Genomic DNA, 20,239 nt, shown 5'->3' with positions numbered 1-20,239 from the left:
CTTTAATACCATACCCATAAACAATATGAGACAACGAAACACGAGTGCCATCACACCACCCACGCCATTGCGTAACAATGGGGTCACAAGCGGTGTGACTGACCCTGACATTCATCATCTAGCTGGTTTTATTTTATAAGATCTCCTGTATTATCGTATTACGAACAGTTTGATCTAATACAAACATACATTCGCCGTAAGTGATGAGTCATAACATTGACCAGCCCTCAGACTTACTACAGTGATCTATTTAAAAGAAACTGCGAATATCGTGAAAAGAATTCAGCCAGCAATGGATTCATGAAAGGGCAAGGCACTTTTGTCGCATGACAAGTAAAATGAATGTAATTTTGGTTAAAAAAGTATAGTACCTACTTAGCCCCCACCACGTGGTCGTCAATGTTTTACTTGTTTCCCAATTTTATTTCGAGTTATGTTAAAAACGGTAGAATATTGATAAAATATGATGAAAAATATTGAATAATGTACTAATTCTAATCAATTATAAAATACCTTACCAACGCTATATCGTGTATGTCATCACCAGTGGGTGGGGACGGGTGTTAAATTAAATCCATTTAGCACGTTGTACCCACGTTTCCACATAATTACACAGCAACAACTAATAAACACTGTTTATCTGCGATCCTTGTAATCAAATATATGCATCATAATAAAAATTACGGTGAGAGTTGTCCGCGCAGGTGCGCACGCGCAACCCACATGTAATACACGATCTATGTTAAATAAGCTGCGCAAGAGATGTTTCTTGTAAAACAACAATTACTGTTTAATTTTAGAAATTGATTTTCGAATATCTGGATAGACTAATGACGTTTATGTAAGATAATAAATCTAGTTTTTTAGTTATATAATATTGATTACTTAGTGATGATTAATGTTCTGGTGTAAAGCAATTTAGTTCGATTATTCATACTTAGAATTAAACAAGATTGACTCAAGATTAACATAGTCATACATGCATTCAAGACACATGCAGCGGAGTGTTTAATTAAAACATGAAATATAAACAGCTGATATAAATATTCCCGTGTTGCAAACCCAATCGGGTCACATACATATTAAAGGCGCCACAATTATAAACCACAATACACATCAGCGCCATTTAAAATTCAACACAAACTGCATAAAACGTACCAAACTTGTATAAGAGCGATTTGCAAGTAAAGCCACGTTCACAAGCATGAAAATACTTACACACATTACATACTCGATTACGTGTAAGCTTTAGCAAAACGCTCACGATTTTGGTGAAAGTAGCAAAGCTTTGGACGGCAGGAGGCAGTTCATGTGTGAACCACGGCTTAGGGCAGACCTCCGCAGTCCGCAGTCGATCGATTTGACAAGTTAGATTTTCGAACGGCGATCGCGTTTTGTTTGTTTAGCGGTAAGTGTTATTGATTTTTTTTCTTTTTTGGCGTTGTTTTTGTAATGGCTAGGTTTATTTTAGTAATATGTGTTGTTCATGAAGCTTGATGTTCTTTAAAAAATAAAAATAGTGAAGTTGTTATCTCAAAAGGGGTGTGGTCTGAGTTGAGCAGGCTTTGATCTCAAAGATCGAATTTCGTAACTTCTGTGTATATGATTTTTTTGATCTCATCATTTGTTTGTGTTTTAATCAACTGCGTTTAATATCGTTAATTAATAGTGTTGTTTGACTTCGTCACTTTATTGGTTGGGTTTGATTTGATTTTTCACTTGCATGATTAATGATTATAAGTCCTACAAAATACACTTCAAACTACTTCAGTTTCACGCAGATATAATTCTGAACTAGTTCCATTGTTAAACTAGGTACCAAGCCTTGCCCTAGAGCAGCTGCATTCACTTTTACAACGATAAAACATAAAAAAAACTGGTCACAAACATTCTCTACGTTATAAATCTGTCAATATATGTACTCAACTAGTTATTAAACTAGTTGGACAACTATAAAAACTAGTCGCGCAGACAATGGCTCGGAACAAACCTGTATATTACAATGTGAAGGAATTCAATTGTTTCTACTAATAATTAAATTACTCAAAGTAACCATACTAAGATTAAAATAACATACGACTTATAAAACAAGTTATAAGCAATTAAAATAAAGCTTTATAACCGCAATTAATCCATTTGTAATTAATTATAAATAGTGCAGTTTGAAAGTAAATATTACATAAAACATTCACCAATTACATGCCAAACACGATTTATAGTTAATAATTGCAAACCGACTTTAACTTGTTTCTCTAAGAAATATCGTTATGATGGTACTAAGTCATCGCAGGAAAGTAACTCGATTTCATTTCTAATCACATGCATTTATACTTTACTCGCACTCATTTGATTGACAGCAAAAATCATAGCAAACACGCGACGAATTAACTGCTTCAGCACCCATCTAATGAAGACAGGCATGTTTTTGATAACACCCAAATCTATATAAATAATATCCGACACAATGCATTTGTCTTGTCGTGTCTCTGTCGAAATAACAAAACGCTGCAAGTAATAATCGGTGAACACGCAAGATCAAGTCCACGTATCAATTAACCACGCTTGTTTCCACAGTTAAAATAATGCATTAATTATCACAACACGTTACTTTCCCCTCTCTCAGTAGCTTGGAAAACTGCGAAAGTTAGTTCTCAGCGCAGTAACCGTGCAGCCATCGCACTTGATACATGGAACTAAACGTAACTTAAAGTCAATTTTAAATTTCGATCGATATTTAAAAATAGAACGAGCGAGTGACAAACGACAGTGTCGAACAGTGAACTAAGTCTGGTTCTAAATTTAAACTGCATACCGAACGGAAATATAGAACGCCCAACGGATTGCATGTTCTAAATTTAAAATCCCGAATGCAGCTGCCGGAGTGAACTTTGTCACGGGATTCCGCTTTCTTTTTAAAGTAAGTTTAACGTATCTATGGGAATGCCTAACAGCCCTGCTCGTATCGACAGTATCTATGGTTCGTGATCGCAGGGCGGGATCCGATCGATTGTTTTGTAATTGCCATTGATAGTGAAAGTGTCGTGTTTGACGGCTGTCGTCAGATTGTTGGTAAATATTTTCTAACATTTATGCACTTTCACTGTTCGTAGAACAGCGTTCGTATTGAAACGGTTCTGTTTTAAACAAATTGTTGAGTTACGCAATGTTAGCGTGCACCGCGAATATTTATTATCTGAGTGTTTGGAGTCATCAGGTACTGACTGCCATGAGTTGCGTGATGACTGCTGATGTAATGGCACCTAGTCAAATATAGATGATTTTTATGACTTGAACTACTTGGCCATAATGGTATATGAGCATGGGTATGTTATTAACCCGTAATGAACGTTCGTGGTTACCCACCATTCACACTTGCCTGCAACAGTTGCAGTGAGCTATAATTAGCCTTCTTGACATAATTGGCAAAGGCAACTGAGGGTAATACCTTACCACACTGGCATACTTCCCAAAATAGAAAAGTTTTTAATAGTCATCATGATGAATAATGTAATGAAATCAGTACTGATAAAATTATTACGTTACCCACTAACGATGTTGACTATGACTATGTACATATTTTTTGAAATCAAAATAGAATTATAATTACTAAAATAACTCTTGAATTTTACAATATGTTACCAATAGCCACAATCACTGAGGGTTTCATACGAATTAGCCTATTTGTTGGAAACCTGCGAGAAAACAAATAAATTCGCAGTAAAATCGATCATCCATCGAATTTCAGACCATAGCAATAGCGAAACCTTGAATACAGGAATTTATTATCTGTGACAACTTGAACTGTATCTATCACGGTTCACAAGATACAGACTAGCTACAGACGGTCAACCCATAATAAAAATATGTGCCGTTTTTATACTTTGAATACGGGACTCTAAAAACGACAATATTTTTTATCGGCAGTGAGTACTTTTCAATGACAAACACACGTACATCACGCATCTGCATGTTAAATACATTATAAAAACCCATGAATGAGGGAATCCAACCATGTCAATGCCATCCAAGAAGGTAGGGTTTTGTTTATGCTCCTGCCATCATAGACAATTGTTCTGCAGTTAGTTATGGCCCACTGTGGGAATGTTTCATGTCTGGGACATTATTAGTGAGTCGTATGCGAATAGGATGTGGGTATACTATACATAGAAAACTACTGGCAAGAAGTATAGTTGTTTTTAACTCACAAGATATGACTGCTAATCCTTAACACTTTTTTTCGGATGGACTCCTACTGACAAACCCCACCCATGTTCTTTCCTTTGCCCGTGTACCTAAGCCACGGTAACCCTTTCGGACAATCCCGCTGCACCGGCAATCCTTACTTCTAGATCTGAAACTTAAAATTTACCTATTATTTTTAACGAATGTATTCCACGACATATTATTAATTTTTTCTAAAATTCGTTTTTCTGACAATGTAGCACAGAAATGTATTGAAACATTTGTATAGAGTCTAAAGAGATTTAATAACTGTGAGCGATCCCGTTATGTCAAACACAAGTCATGTTTGGAATACAGACACACATACGTGATTAGTAACCATAAATACTTGTAACATGGATTCTACAATACGCTATGTTAATATTAAACAAAACAGTCAAGAACGCATTCAAACGTAACAAAAATAAATATTGGCAACAATGACCGCATCCTCTATTTTCTATCAAATAACTTCAAATAAAAAAAAACAATATTTCACAGACAGTTTCTCGTCTCATAAATAAAAGTACTCAATAAAAAAAAACACATAAAAATAAAATACCAACATCATAAAAAATTACGAACGTAACCTCTTTTGTTTTCCATTTTTAAATGTGATCGCTGTTCATAAATATTGTTGAAAGTCAAATATTTAGGAAACATAAAATAAATACCAATGTTGTAAAAAATAACAATTCGAAATTCGTTATTTAGAGTTTTGTTAGTATTAATGGCCGCGGAACATGACATTGAACAACATAGGAGAAATAAATACAACCAACCTCTTTTGTGTAGTATCGAGTAAAATTTTCTATTCAATATTTTCTCTTTTTCGCGGTATACTTCGTTGGCATTATGTAAGTCAGTGTCTGTAATATAATATTACGCTATTCCTTCCTATCTGGGGTAGGCAGTTACGAAACATCACTTAAAATGCAATAAGTCGCGCTCATCCGGTGAAGGAAATGTCGGTTTGCGGTGATGCCTGAATAAAATGGCGTCGATTTAAAATTGAGGACTGATAAGTATTCTAGTGCTGTTTAAGTGTAGACAAGATGGGTTTTATTAAGATGGGTAGGAAGCTTGAGTAGCTTCCGTATAGACATATTTTCACCGTAATGTACTTACTATATCAACAAGCGAAAGTTTTTAAGAATATTTGTTTTTAATAGTAATACAAAGTACAAAGTTGTCAATAAACAATCGTGTCTGTATGGGAAGTTGCCTTAGTCTGGCTTTGTGAAATTTACGCGCTGGCGTTAATATAAAAATGCAAGAATCCAAATATGTCACACAAAAAAGAAATTTTCATACGTATTTCATTTTCCGGGTTATTAAAAAACCACTAGGTAATTCAACTGAAATTTATTTTCCTTAGCCGTCAATAGCCAAATCCAAACGCAAGTTTGCCACAACAAAAAAAAACTATTGCCCTACTAAGAATTTCAGATGTAAACCAAACAGAAAAGTCTGGCCATGTTCAATCGTCAATGATCTTCATGTTTTTGTTTATTTATATACTTTTTCGTACAGTTTACTAGATAACAACTTCCTTGGACTTGTTGAATGATATTTTAGAGGAACAGGGAAAACTTAGAAGTCTTATTTAAACAATGCTGTGAATGAATCAATTTGCTGTTGTTCGTAATTATTGGAAAACTAATGACGTACATTTTCCATCAAAGGTTTTTTGATTTTCCAGTTTGATTATCTTTATCTTCGTTGTTTTCGTCTATTGAATAGTTAATTGTATAATTATATTCAATTAGGTTGTTGAGATCGTGGCATTTTAATCATAAAGCTAGCTAGAGAATATTAAACTATAATTTAAACTTGATAAATTTCAAGCTACATTTTTTCGAAGTCCAAAAAAGTGGCTGCACTTTCGGTAAAATTATTTGAGCAATTTTCCTGGTTTGTCATTCAAACTATTTTTCAGACGTTTTAAATAACAGATCTTTCAAATCGTGTATTATAAGATATTGATCAACAATGATCACGATTGTAACGTGACAGGTCAAACGATCGTGTAACTGGAACTGACAGTTCACTTGTCAATCAACTTCTGAACGGTAGTTTTATGTTTTTGAGTTAGATAACTTTTTGTTGATTTCAGATTTGAGTAAACTGAAAAATGTTGTAGGTAAACCGGAACCAACTCAGATAAGTATGGTGATTATTTGATTAGAAAATAGTTATTTAATTTAAAGTGCTGGTTTCTAGACGTCTTAGAATGTCCCAGATATTATACTATTCTTCTTTTTCTTTCTAATAACATCGCCACAGAAAAGGCAAAACCGTTTTGTTAGCCATCCTGCTCCTTCCATATGGGTTCACCCTTAATATCATATCAAGCACATTATCACTTTACACTAAGGTCTAAACAACATGAACTTAATTTGTCGTCAATTTGAAACCTTGATGACACTACCAAAGAACTTACCCTCAGTAATAAGGCTTGATAACACCGTACAGATCTAGGAATCAAACGCAAAACGAAGATGATTTAAAGAAATTATTTATCCATAAGGAAGATGATGGGTACCGCTATATAAACTGGCTCATGCTGCCACTAACACTTAAACATAGACTTATAATTGTGGGAGCGAGATGCAGCTCTACGACAAGTAGCGCTATCTCTCTCCCACACCTACTCCTGTCTTGCTTTAACAGTTGGAGGTAAGTTTTCCTCTCCATAATTACTTTATGTAAGTAAACAGACAGTCTCCAATAATCGGAGGCAATCGAATGCGCGCGCGCAATTATTGTGGCGCCATGTCTAATGTCAGGTGTTTAACCTAACCTTAGTCTAGATAAGTTAAGGGTATATTATTGACTGTCTTTAAACTATTGAGGTATTAGACTTTTGTTAATGTGAGTGATGGTTCAATGGTCCCTTAGAAAAAAGAAAATACCTCAACAAAATAGAGTATAAGTAGAATTAGAATCGCCATAATATTGGATGTTTGAACTGAAAAAGGATGCCGAATTATGGCACATGAGTTAAAAATAGCCTGTAAAAATAAAAACGTCGTATAATATTAAATTAGTATAAACTAAATTTTACTTTTGTTTAATAGCGCTGTCATGTTGGATTACAGCTTTAAACATAAATAATATGTCATTAAACTTCAATAGCAATATCAAAACAATCGAATCGTGAAGTGTGTGTTATTACAAGTCCAACTTTTACGACTTAATTAAGACATTCAGACATTAATAACATGAATACATCTAATTATCTTAATACTGTTGCATAACGCTGTGATCTAATGATGTTCTGAAGATGTGACGTTAGCGGCGCCTGCGCAGATTTGCGAAGCTTAGTGCGGTTGTGCGGTACTTTCAAAGGACTGGAAATTTTATTTAGATAGTTTTAAAGACTTTTAAATATTAATTTAATTTCGTTTTATTTATAATACAGAAATTACATAGTTTATATTATTGTATTAAATAAGGTTATGAATAATTTGTTTCATAAGTACATATATACATCCAAAGATTAATACTCGTTTGGCGCAGAATTATATAATATTTATAACGATAATATCTTATTAATATTCAACAAAATTAAAATAAAACAGTTAAGTTAAAACACATTTTACGGTTATAAATACGCAAGTAAAGTCAGAATTAATTATATAGCGATGTTATCAGAGATTTAGTGAATTTCCCCAATTTGCGGCGGCCCGACCGTGGAGAATTAACAAAATCTGATTTTATAACGGAATCAAGGAAATGATACATACCATTAAATTTTGACCTTTATTGTGTATAGGAATACGTAGAAAGAAATTTATAGGTCGCATTTTTGAGCTTTTTAGGTTCCAAAGCGTAAAAACGAAATCAAATGACTAACCCTCCGCTGTCTGTCCGTGTGTTACTAGGCTGTATCTCGTGCTAGACCAATTATTCAGTGCCCGACTCGTACTTGACAAGTTTATTTTCTGACGATTTGTTTTTACCTCACTGATTCTTTATCTTGTGAATTATTAACGCTTGGATGATAGAAAATACTTAAATTTCTAATTCCAATAAAATCTTTTTATACCTTTTCCTAGACCTGTTGTCTCGTCATAAATAAGGATCTCTTAACGATAACTATTTGTAAAACTGAAGTATACGTCATCACTTAACAATTGTTATTTTAGATATTATTATATCTCAAGTAGGAAATACAAATGGATAGGTTCTAGAAAACACCCACAAGTTTCTGACAGTTGTAGATATGAAAACTACGTATTATGATGCAATAATACGGAACAGGGATCTACCAATAACACACAAACTAACACACTTGCACGCGTGGAAGAGAGACGCCGATATACGCTACGTAGAGCTCTATCTCGCTTCCTCAATTGTCAGAGACAAAGTTTAAGAGCTATTGGTAGACCACTGAATGACACAATACCTAATCTGAAGTAAAACCACACAATGAATCAACCGCACCTGCTTTAACGGAAATGTTTAGAATCTTGTAATCATGTACTAATTTTCCTTTTTTAAACGACTCCTACAGCAAGTCATTTAATCCCTGTGTCGCGAGGGTTTCACAAACATTCAAGTCACGTGAACAAAGACACTCAGACTCAGAACAAGTATTCGTGGATCGTCATACGCGGGGATCGAACCCGCGCCACGGTCTTTGCATGATGACCTCAACCATTGGGCTATACGCTCGTATAAGTATTGACCACACTATGATGAACATTATAACTGCACGAATAACGTTATAATTGTATATAATCAGTTAAGGTTTGTGATTATTTTAATGGAACCACACCTTCCATATTTCGTATCAAGATCTGTTTCGCAATCTCTTTGATTATGAGCGTAAAGAAGTTTTGATTACAGTTTCATATTATTATGTATTTTGGACAACAGTTAATCTTAATCCCTTATTTTAAATTAATTATTAAATACCGAGATAAGATTCTTAGACGGATTTATTTTTAAAGAAATAGTTTGATAGCTACCTATTAAGTGAATTTCTACGTTTGTCGTTTTCGTTTAGTTTTAACTAAATGTTTTATGTATTTTATATGTATTGTTCTAACTAACAATGTTCAGTACAATTGATTTATATCACTCTTAAACGTATGATAAGTGTTGTGTTCACATGTTCCTGAACATCTTTGAATCGTATATTCAAGCAAATGTAGCAAGCAGGTGAACTCAAACGTAGAATTGAATATTATCGTTTCACACATCAATCACGGAAGATTTTTGTTATTACATTATATTTCCCTCTTCTCTGTGAAATGTAAATTGAACGATTGACCTGGCGACACTTATGCTGAACTGTATTTATATGTAAATATATATTTTTTTAATCAACTAAATATTAATTTACCATTTTCCTTTTCCAGACAACAGACAGTGCAGACTTCCTGGCGACGCGGCCGCACACGGCGGCTGTGATCCCGGGCAAGCCGGCGGGCAACCCGCTGCAGTTCGTGCGCGTCGGCCCGGCGGACCTCGGCAGCAGGGCCAGGGAGCAGCTGCGGAGGGCAGAGCTCGCCAAGCGGACCGATCCTGCTCGTATCGAGAGGCAGGAGGATTGGCAGTCGGTGAGTACTGTTGCTATACAGCTGATGGTAGATGGACAATAGGGTAGGGTAAGGCCTTAGGGTGATGACGAATTTGTTCGGCAAGAATTGTAAAACAGGTAGTTGGTGAATACCGGTCTAAATATATAGATAGTTTGATTATGGATAAACAATAAGGTGATAACTGATAAGCACTATTGCGCTGCAGTGCCGCCACTGCTTTTGTCACAGTTCCTCTAGTTCTCAAATAGTTTCTAGAAGACATCAAGTGCCGATGTGGTGAAGAGAGTATAAAAAAATATTATCTATCGTTACCCTATAGGCTGATTCGGGTCACCCTTATTGCACCAGGTAATTTTGCTTTAGACTGTAATGTTACCTAATGTTTTAGTGATCATATTTAACATCTTATATCTTCATCAACAGTTTTGGTACATGAATTGAAGATAGGCATCAATACATACAATGCAGACATAATAAACTTGCACATTGACACTAGATATTCTAGATAACGTTATTAATCTTAACAAGAATATCATTGAGATAACATATTCGAAGTCATAATCTTCGATACCAAATTTCTTTTTATTATTATCAATTTCTTTACACAAAGCTTTGGAAATTATTGTGTAAGGTAGTCGCAATATATTGCTTATCTTTTCTAGGAGACTATGATAGTCTTGATAATAGCCATAAATTAGGGCATCATTCATGATTCATTAAATGCATTTCTACTTAAAAATTGTGTCTTGTGATCCATTTGTCTCTTGATTTTCTTTAATCATCATCGGCCTGGCCTTTTCCCATTTAATTATAGATGAAAACTAAACTATGCTAATTCACTAGTAAGAACTAGTGGCTTCAAAATTGTCTTGACTAAGATGTCAAGTCAAGATGATGTGGAGACCAGTACCTCTGTCACGAGCTTTACTGAATTCTTGCCATAATTCAACTCTCATGGAATCTTATTTATCGTCAATTAAAATAAACAATTACTCATTGACGACATTTAGTTCTATGAAGTAATTCCCACTCATTGCAATAATTCTTCACCTTTAATTACACATACTCAGCTAAACAGCTCAACCTATGACTAACCTGACACATGCTTTATTCAAAGTATGGGAACGCATCAGTTATGCAAGTCTTGTTTGCTATGGTGACACAGATGGTACATACATAGATACATGTATGTACCATCTGGAACACCAACAAATGTATATACTTCCACCAGTTTTATTTCTGCCGACACTTTTACTAGACCGATGAGGAAGCCGTTTCTTACAACATGACTGTTGAAAGATATTTTAGGTTATCATTGAACATAAAACTAGGGATTGACCGATTAGCAACTATACTGAGATACTTGCTTGATCTGCTTTTACCAAACAAAATAAAGCCTTATTTAGAGATAATATGATCCTTATAAATGGAGTGAAGTTTGGATGGACAAACATTTGAGAACATTCTTCTAAAACTGGAAGCCGACAACCAGTACAGCTCTGGAGAAAACTAGTTAGAAGAAGACAGTATCCAAAACAGGCAAGATGCTGTTAGAGAATAACGCATAAGATTAGGCCCTTATTACATAGGACAATGTGATTTATGGATTTTTAAGATAGGCAGCCATCAATTTCGATTAATCGATTTCACGGTATCAAATTATAGTAGTATTGTGAGTCAGAAGGTTGTTTATGTCTCTAAATTATTGTCTAATGGTAATTTCTATAGACCCTGTTAATAAATACTCTTCAATTGTGAAAGGATTTGGAGGTCACAATTTCTGAATATGAAGACGGCTTTTTTCTCAATTGTGAAATAATTTTACTTCAATTCGTTTATGTACTCGTTTCAAATGCAAGATGCAAGGTTATCGTCAGCAAAAATTAAGCAAACACAAGTACTTACTCACCAGGAGTGGTCCCTACTTGCCTACCTAGGTATTTCACCGAGTCTCTAGTCTTAATGGTAGCTTTCAGGTTAAGTATCACTCGTGTGGTCTAACTCTCTCGTGTTAAGTGCGTCGCGGCAATTTGCACAGGACTCGTTAACTTATGTTTATGTTATAACTAACATATTTGGACACCATATTCCACTTTGAACTTAGGATAAAGGCTGTTTTAATGTTTTTTTCTTCGTCATCATTTTAAATCAAGTCATATTGATTTGATCTTCTCTCTTTAGTTAACACTTCCTAAACGTCATAATTCGGTATCTCCATCCCATATATTTTTAATTTTGAAATCTTTGATTTGTCCAAATGATCATTTTAGTATTCCAATTTCCAATATTCTTGAAAAGTCTAAAGTAGCCGCTCCATCAGACAACAAAAATTTAAACTTGTGTAACTACAAATCTACTGTGTCTTGTATAATTCGTATATGGGTGACGGATAATCATTCTGGATGTAATTAAAATAATCCGGTGGCTCCGGCGAGAAGATTATCACTTTTTTGCTAAAATACATGAATGACTTGACTTCCGATGTAGTCGAAAATTGCAGGAATACCGTCAATTGTTTGAGAGTTTGTCACTTAATTACTTTTTACAGCCTAATTAATACAAAACAGTAGCCGGTACTTTATCAAGTTTCATACATTTTCTTTGGCGCTAATTGTAACCTTAAAGTCAACAATTAATATCTGCTCCGATCATTTTTGCCTGAAACCTAGGCTAAGTTAGTTTAGATTTAACTATAATTTGCCTTAAAGAAAAACGAAATAAATGATTTGATTTCAAACTAACAACAAACTTGAGTACATGAAATACTACAAAATCTCTACCCATTCGAATCGGGTATATTCAGTGCGCGTGCGCAGCTGGTTTGAAAAACCCAGCTCCACGTGTAACGATTTCATAATCCTTAGTTAATGGCGCCGTGTGGGTATTGATTTATGTCTCGTAAATCCTCGCGAGTGCCTTGTTTTTGTTTGCATGTATTTCCTGACATTTATGCCCAAAATATACTTGTCTCTGGACGCAGTTCTATAACTCATGTTTAGAAATGTATATGTAAATGACACCATATTTCTGAGTGGTTAACGTTCTAATGTAAGTCAAAGTTAACAATCGTTTTTGTCTATATTGGGTAAACAATGTAAATATATTTCGATTTATGCTTTTGACCTAAGACTGGCTAAGACCATATTATTTACAAGTGTTTATTTTATTCAGTTCCTGTGTAATACTTACGATAACTTCACAACTAATATTAGCTGATGTGCACTGTTACTGTCCATCAATTCTAATTACGAACAATTTCCAATCATTTAAAAAACGCCGCGTCTAACGTCGCCGTTTCCCAAGTTTTTCATGCAATTACTCCGATGACAGATTCCTCTGTGAACATTTGAGGCATCTCATAATTACGCAGAATGTGGCCGCCATTTTGCCGGCCATTACCTCGATCGGCACGTAACAAAACAATAACAAAGCTCACACTGGCACCGGAAGTTGCGTGCATGCCTCCGCCGTCGACTTCCGCCGGGTAATGAGCCGCCCTTTATACGACTCGACTATCTTCACTTTTGTTTGTTTTTGTAGGACCACTAGTTTTTGTTGCCAATTAAAGATGTCTAACTAGTGTCTCGTTTGTAATACATACATTTTCTAGATCATTAATATTAGCTTCGTTGGTGTTGTCCTTTTATGGGAAAGCCCTTTCTTCGTGTAAAATATACTAGTTACGTTTATTTCTATCTGTTGGCCGTTTCCTTATTAGTGAGAATACATTTAACGTTTACTGCATATCAGATTTTCGTATGTAAATAATGCTTCTTTAAATTTTTTGTGGTTCTGAGAATTGGACATTGTACATGTCCATCCCTTCAATGTGCAATTCTTGTAATCGCGCAGCTTTTTGCTCCCAACAGTCCCTTACAAAAATCCCGTCAGATCGGATAACTCCAGAAATTCCTTACAGCAAGTTAAAAATAAACCGACCAATCGGCATACCAATATACTAATTTTGAAGGAATTCCAAACAAGAACATTTTCTTACATTTTAGTTTTTAGCATTCACTGTTATTGCTGTCATTATATAGATTAGCCGAGATTAGCCGTCGTTAAGCTGCCAAGAGAGTTGCGCAACTGGTGTGCGATTTAAAAATATCTGTATTTCCTAGCAACTACTCAATAATAGGTCTATTAAGTTCTAGGCACCTTCCAGTTCGGTGGAAATTAGAAGCTGACGCGAACTCACGGAAGTGATCTCATTTTTGACATCTTGACGTCTAACCCCTTCATTGAATATTTATATCGACTCTTTAATTAAAGTAATTTATTTATCTATTCGTTTGTATAAGGAACTAAGATTTCTCAACCTGTTTGAATGTTAAATAAAATAAAGGCTATTTTTATTATTATTGTGGAAAAATCCATCAACAAAATATTGTCGTAGAAAGGAAGAAGTCGTCCATTTTTGACAAAAATAAAAAATATTTTTAATCCCTGAAAGATTTTAGTAAAAGATTTTTACTTCTCGAAATCTGTTACTTGGCCACCATATAATTCAACACATATCTTTTAAAAACCTATCATTTCTCTATTTTTATTTAATTTTTATTCTCCTGCTCACAAAATTTTACCCTCGTTCAAAAAACACTAAATGAGACTCTCCTCCTCTCCAAATATTTGTCCTTATTAATTTATAATCTCCAAATATGATACTAATAACGACTTATTCCCCTCTACGTTCACTACTTACACCACACTAAATAGTAGAGATGCGCCGAATAGTGGTTTCACCGAATAACCGAATGCCGAATACTATTCGGTTTAAAGTTTACCGAACCGAATATTCGGCCGAACTATTCGGTTCAAAATTTTATTACAATTTTTTTATTTTAATTTATTAGTAAACAGGTTTCAACATGTCATTACTTGCCGCCCGCAAGATCAAACATTAAAAAAAAATGTTATTTTTTAAGTTTTAACTGTTTAGTTTCAGAAATTAATATTACCAGCTTTTCGCCCACGGCTTCGCCCGCGTCGAGGTCGGTTATATCGCGTTTGCAAGAGAACTCTTCAAAAGTCCGGGATAAAAACTATCCTATGTTCTTTCTCAAGGTCAACTCTATCTCTGTACCAAATTTCATTAAAATCAGTTTGGTGGTTTAGACGTGAAAGCGTAACAGACGGACAGAAAGAGTTACTTTCGCATTTATAATATTATAGTATGGATTTTTATCTTGTTCTATGGTTGAAATATTTTGTTTGGAGGTCTAAAAGTATAATTTATGATTAAAGACTGATTAAAGCGTTTTTAAAATTAAAATAAATATTGACTAGAAAGTTGTAAGTAAAGTGTTGTTGTTTAAGAAATAAATACGTTGATTTTTGGCTAAAAATAAACACTGAGTTAAAGTATTTTTGAACTCAACAATTTTTTTATAGTATTCCGTAGACTTATAACAGAATTAGTTATATCTTTTAGTTCTACATCGGGTAATGTGGCGGAAAAAAAAGAACCGAATATATTCGGCACCAAACCGAATAATTCGGCCGAATACGAATAGTGAAAAAATTGCCGAATACGCCGAATACCGAATACCGAATAGTTATTCGGCGCATCTCTACTAAATAGCTACGTTTAACTCCAGCAGCGGCAAGCGAAATTGAGAAAAAAACCTTCGCTACTGGCGCACGCGATGTTTGACATGCCTTCGAGATCCATCCACTCTCTATCGAGAACTGGTCATGTACCTACAGGCATTACAATTAATACACTGATATATGAACATGTGTGTTGCTGGTATGGTTGGTCAGGTCAGATATTGAAGTATTCTGGGCTACTGCTCCAGATTGAAGAATTACGGGTACTGGGAAACATTAGGTTCACGAATATATTTATTTGTGAGTTTATAACTTAACAATTAAGTTATTTTTTCTATTTACATTCCCTTTACAAGCAAGTCGTATTACAAACTACTAACATTAACGATAAAAGAAAATGCTTAAATGATTGCAACTTCAAGACGTAATTTAAAATAGTCACCCTCGTAAATTAGTGCTAAGTTCGAATTTACAGTTGTCTTTTGTATACACAGGCTGGTACATAGTCAAATCAAATCAAAATCCATTTACACAGACAGTTCTTTGTATTGCCCACCCTTCCTAAGTGTTCGGTAGTTTTTCGATTTACTTTTAAACTCTTTCTGTTTTTGAATCAATTTATTTTTAATACTTTAATTAATAACTTTAAAGGGTAAACGTGCAGGATAACAATCTCGCTTCTCATTATCACGTCACCGGTGTCCACTTTGGCCAGACGCAGAGAGCGTGACTAAACGTCATATTAATTGCAGAGAAACTGTTTATACACTTACCATTCTAGAATTAATTATCAATAAATACACTACAGTTACCTATAGAAGTGATTCATGGTTTCGTGCATAACCATGTTTGTGATCGAGACTCGTGTCAATATTATGCTTGGCTTCAACTTCGTGTAAACTGATCATCAATTCGCACATGTGTACTGGTAAATAGAAATTCATTTATTATTTTTCAAAATCGTCAAATCGTTTAGTGACCGTTTAAAAAAAACAAAAGCAAGAAGTTCTTATTTCAAGTAAACAAGGCAATTCAAAAGGTTTAAATGAATGACTGTACTTGCGTCCCAGCGATATTAAATACAAATTACAAAAAAATAGAGTATTTAAAAAATGTAGATGCTCATCAATATACCTATGTCACGCCTACCTCACGAGCATGTTAAATAATGCGGATGAGAGTGAATTCAGCGAAAGTTGTACAGAAATGTCAGAACGGTAACAGCGAGCAGTGGAAAGCCGTGACCTTCGGGGAGCAGCCGTGACTCCATTTAAATCAGTAAACAGTAGATATCTGATGAAACCCCGCGCTACTAATTAGGTTAAAGATCAGCTATGCATCCGTAATCCGCATCAGTGAACAGTCCTCGCTCGGGAAAACCGGCCGATACTTTGTAGTTCTAATTGTTTGTTGGACATGGAGGAAAAAATACGGAATTTGCGCCAGAAAATTCGGGATGTAAGTTTTCCTATCGTGTATTAATTAGTGTCGGAGGCTTACTGGGTTCGATTAAAATAGATTTTTATCTGCAATTAATATTTGATTATGCAGTTCTGTTGTTTTGTGCTTATCAATTGATCAATTTACAGTTCAGCTGGTTGATAAACGCCTCAATTTTTATGTTTTACATATATCCCAACTTGTATATTAAATCGGTGTTTATCCTTTTATTAGATTATACGTAAACTAAAGCAAGGCTTCCGATAAAAAGCTCTGATAAATACGCTCTAATATAGATTTTTTTCACTTTGTCCAGCCAATACTTTTCTTGGACCCATTAAACTTCAGGACAAGACACTTAATAATCATCGGTGTCATCTCTTGTTCCCAGAACCTGGACAACTGGAAGTCGTCGCGGCGGAAGCGCGTGGAGCACATCATCGAGCGCTGCGTGGAGGTGCGCCGCATGGAGCACGAGCCGAGCCAGCCGCGCGCCAAGTCCAAGACCTTCAACGAGATGCTTGAAGAACGGTACGTACTTATTACTACACTTACCAATTTAACATTCAACTAGCTTAAATTAAACTTAAGAATAAACAGAAGATCTTTGACAGCACGTATAGGTAGATGATGGGCCTTAAAAAAGGGGTACGGATAGTTGAGTGATGGTGGTCACCACGCCAAACGCATTGCCGTGTCGCAGGTTACGTCTCCGCTTAGGGCAAGCATTGGATCCACGAGTGCTTGTTGAATGTGTGTGAAACCTCCGCGATGCAAGGTTGAATTCCGTAGTGATGAAGTCAAACAAAATCAATTAATCGAAACGACCCTTTCAAGTATTGGCGAATTTCCGATGGTTGGTTTCGGTGGTTATGATTTTCAGCACACGATACCATACTGCAAATAAAAACTCCAATTACAAATTTAGAAACAAATTTAAATGGCTCATTTTAGCTTTAAATAGACTGCTTCATACTATGATGTGTGGTTTAATGCCAAAGGGCCTTATAAATAGAAATCAAAATATAAAAACAACGAAATCTCTTGTCTACTCACTGCAAAACCTGAAAAACCTAACGAACTAAAGAATTCACTTCTGTGTAACTATTTATTGATAACTAACATGTACATAGATATTACCATTTAATATTCAAACAATAAATTCTCACGTTAAACAGTTCTCATGACATTGCATCACAAATATAACATTAATATAATAACGTATGTCTGTTTCTCAATGTACATAGTATCTTCTATTGGTAATTCTTTGCCTCGCCGATACTAAACTGTATAATTATTTAATTTGTTATTATTTATAGTTGCGAGACAACCAAGAACGTGATTATCTGACAATAATTATATTAATGTAACTTGTGTTGATGTGAAAATGTTTATTGTAGGCATAATTATTAAAAGTATTTTTATTTTGAAATTGTATTTTTTCGATTAGGTCTAAACTCTGCATTTGAGCAGAAAGAAGACTGTATTTGGAGAAAATCTATATCTATACTAATATATAAAGCTGAAGAGTTTGTTTGTTTGTTTGTTTGTTTGAACGCGCTAATCTCAGAAACTACTGGTCCAAATTGAAAAATCTTTTTTGTGTTGAATAGTCCATTTATCGAAGAAGGCTTTAGGCTATAAACCATCACGCTGCGACTAATAGGAGCGAAGATATAATGAAAAATGTGGAAAAACAGGGTAGGTATAAATCATAACTTATATCTTCTAACCACGGGGACGAAGTCGCGGGCAACAGCTAGTGTAGATATATTTAGATAGGAGAACTAGAAACAGATATTTAAAATATTTCGTTTTAATTTACGATGCCCCACTGATTTTATTACTATTTTTTCGCTGTTGATATACATAGTTAATATTCATGATTCAGGTAATTAAGAAAACCACTTTTTAGTACATTTATGAGTGATTTTCTACTAAAATACTAACGCGTTTGTGTGAACAGAATTAAAGTATACTTAGTACAAAAAATATTATCTGTTAACAATGTAATCAGCTTACAAGTTTTTTAATGTCATTTAGAGACTACCAAATTCTATAATATTAAATATTTTTCAAACATTTTTGGAATAATTCTATGATAATGAGTAAAAAAGATAAATGATTGTATGTGGTATTGAACCAAAAATAAATGAATAAGGAAGTGAAACACTGAACCCCAGAACATTACCAAAACCGTGTTTACCGACATCAAAACATCTTTGTTTTACGCATTTTTTTTTCTCAAACTACCATTTAATGGCGCCATAAAAATACTGGCCAGAAACTCGCACTATAAAAAAATTACCACACTTTTGAGTAATATCACAGTGACACTGCAATATCAACCTTAAATGCTAAAAGTTACAGCTTAAAATACAAATCCCATTCAAACAAATTTACAGTTCGAAATAAGTATAAGATTCTCAAATTTCGACTTAATTTAGTGTACTTTTAAGGTTGTTTTTTGAATAGCGAGCAGTACACGTGTTACATTCGTAGGAACTAGAGTTGTGGTAGTAAGCTTATCGATTCGCAATGCTTGTAATGTAATATCGATGTCATTGACTCGATATACGGTGTTGTATTGCTTCGGTTATTTTAACTCGACTCGGATTTAAAGCGGTTTACTTGACCATCTGGTGGGTTGTTTTAACTATAATATGTGTCAGGAGTATTTCTTAAGTAGTAAATTAGGGCGCCATTTGAAATGTTTTGGTAGATAAAAGTCGAGTTAATTTTACCAATAAGTGAAAGATTCTCATAGTCATAAAAATCCCTAATTCACTAATTGCTATAACTAAAAGTTACCTAACTATGCCCATAAACTTATGAACACTGATCTAAAACTAATGGCACAGCGAACGTAGCCTTTAATTAAAATATCGAGTAGAATAAAATTGTTCCATTGCTTCCTCACTGACAGCTCTAATCAAAATCATCTGTCGAAAACCAGCAATGGATACCATTCAAGTCAGTCCCTCGTAATCTGCTCTCAGTATATAAGAAATACTGTTTGAATCCAGGTCAGTCGGCGAATTGATTGTTTCGGCAGTTTTAAAATCAATTTGAGGGATCCGGTTAATTTTAACTATGAGAATGTAGACTGTTATATCGTTAACCGTGTGGTCACGTGGGAATCTGTTAGGTAATGCAATCCAATCGCGCCATAGGTCAGTTCAATTAAAATTGTATTGCTCGATATAAGGTAGGAAAATATTCTGATAGTCATCTATGATAGTTAAGTTGATGACAAATTAAGATAATTGATATTTTATAAGGAAAATTTTGAACATTATATTAGGAATATTTTTTCACAAGATACTTGTTGTATAAGAATTAAAACTTTTAGAATTAATTAAAGAAAGAAGGATCAAAATACAATACCCTATACAAAACAAAAAAACACCCAAAAAACAAACCAAATTCTATTATTGACACCCACAATAAGAAACCTTACAAACGAAGTAATTCAA

General features: G+C 34.5%; 1 protein-coding gene across 2 annotated transcripts in view; it reads left to right on the top strand.

The window, feature by feature from the left end:
- The window catches only part of LOC113499718 (uncharacterized protein CG43427-like), a 97,797-nt gene extending 79,486 nt beyond the window's left edge, over nt 1-18,311 (top strand). For both annotated transcript variants that reach the window (XM_026880296.1, XM_026880295.1), the window contains exons 3-4: nt 9,591-9,791; nt 17,155-18,311. In XM_026880296.1, coding sequence (XP_026736097.1) covers nt 9,591-9,791; nt 17,155-17,337 — 384 coding nt within the window. In that variant the 3' untranslated portion in view covers nt 17,338-18,311. The remainder of the gene's footprint in view (nt 1-9,590; nt 9,792-17,154) is intronic.
- Nucleotides 18,312-20,239: the final 1,928 nt, after the last annotated feature.

Source organism: Trichoplusia ni, chromosome 12, assembly GCF_003590095.1.
Source record: "Trichoplusia ni isolate ovarian cell line Hi5 chromosome 12, tn1, whole genome shotgun sequence".
Lineage (NCBI taxonomy): Eukaryota > Metazoa > Arthropoda > Insecta > Lepidoptera > Noctuidae > Trichoplusia > Trichoplusia ni.
This window is presented reverse-complemented; position numbering and strand designations above follow the sequence as displayed.